The 367-nt window shown below is 55.9% G+C and overlaps 1 protein-coding gene across 1 annotated transcript in view; it reads right to left on the reverse strand.

The window, feature by feature from the left end:
• The window catches only part of LSM12 (LSM12 homolog (S. cerevisiae)), a gene marked incomplete at its 5' end in the record, with an annotated part of 3,512 nt that extends 3,436 nt beyond the window's left edge, over positions 1-76 (reverse strand). Inside the window, 1 exon segment of the mRNA XM_010190816.1 lies at positions 1-76. This exon segment is cut by the window's left edge and continues 4 nt beyond it. Coding sequence (XP_010189118.1) covers positions 1-76 — 76 coding nt within the window.
• Positions 77-367: the final 291 nt, after the last annotated feature.

The raw sequence follows: 367 nt of genomic DNA on the forward strand, positions 1-367 counted from the left end.
TCCACCTCTGACACGTACTGTAGGTTTACGAGCAGGATGTCTGCGTGGTTGGGCTTCCCGCTGGAAGAGGGGCATTCTGAGGGGGAACCGTCAAGGAAAACCAACCCAGAGCAGAGCTTCACAACCAGAGCTGGCCAGGAGCAAGCGTTTGGTTCCCAGCGACTTCCTCCACCTCCCAGCTCCCCAAAAATGCAGCCAGGTTCGTTGTGGTTGGTACTGCTGGAGGAGGTCGCTCCTTCTGCCCCTTTGAGCAGGTGAAGCCCTCCCCAGTGAACACTTTTCAGTTAAAAAAGGAGAAAAAAAGATGCCCAGGGACCTCTTGGTCTCCTCCTTTGGGGGCTGAGATGGAGCATCCCAAACCTGGGAG

This window comes from Mesitornis unicolor, unplaced genomic scaffold, assembly GCF_000695765.1.
Source record: "Mesitornis unicolor isolate BGI_N332 unplaced genomic scaffold, ASM69576v1 scaffold27530, whole genome shotgun sequence".
NCBI lineage: Eukaryota > Metazoa > Chordata > Aves > Mesitornithiformes > Mesitornithidae > Mesitornis > Mesitornis unicolor.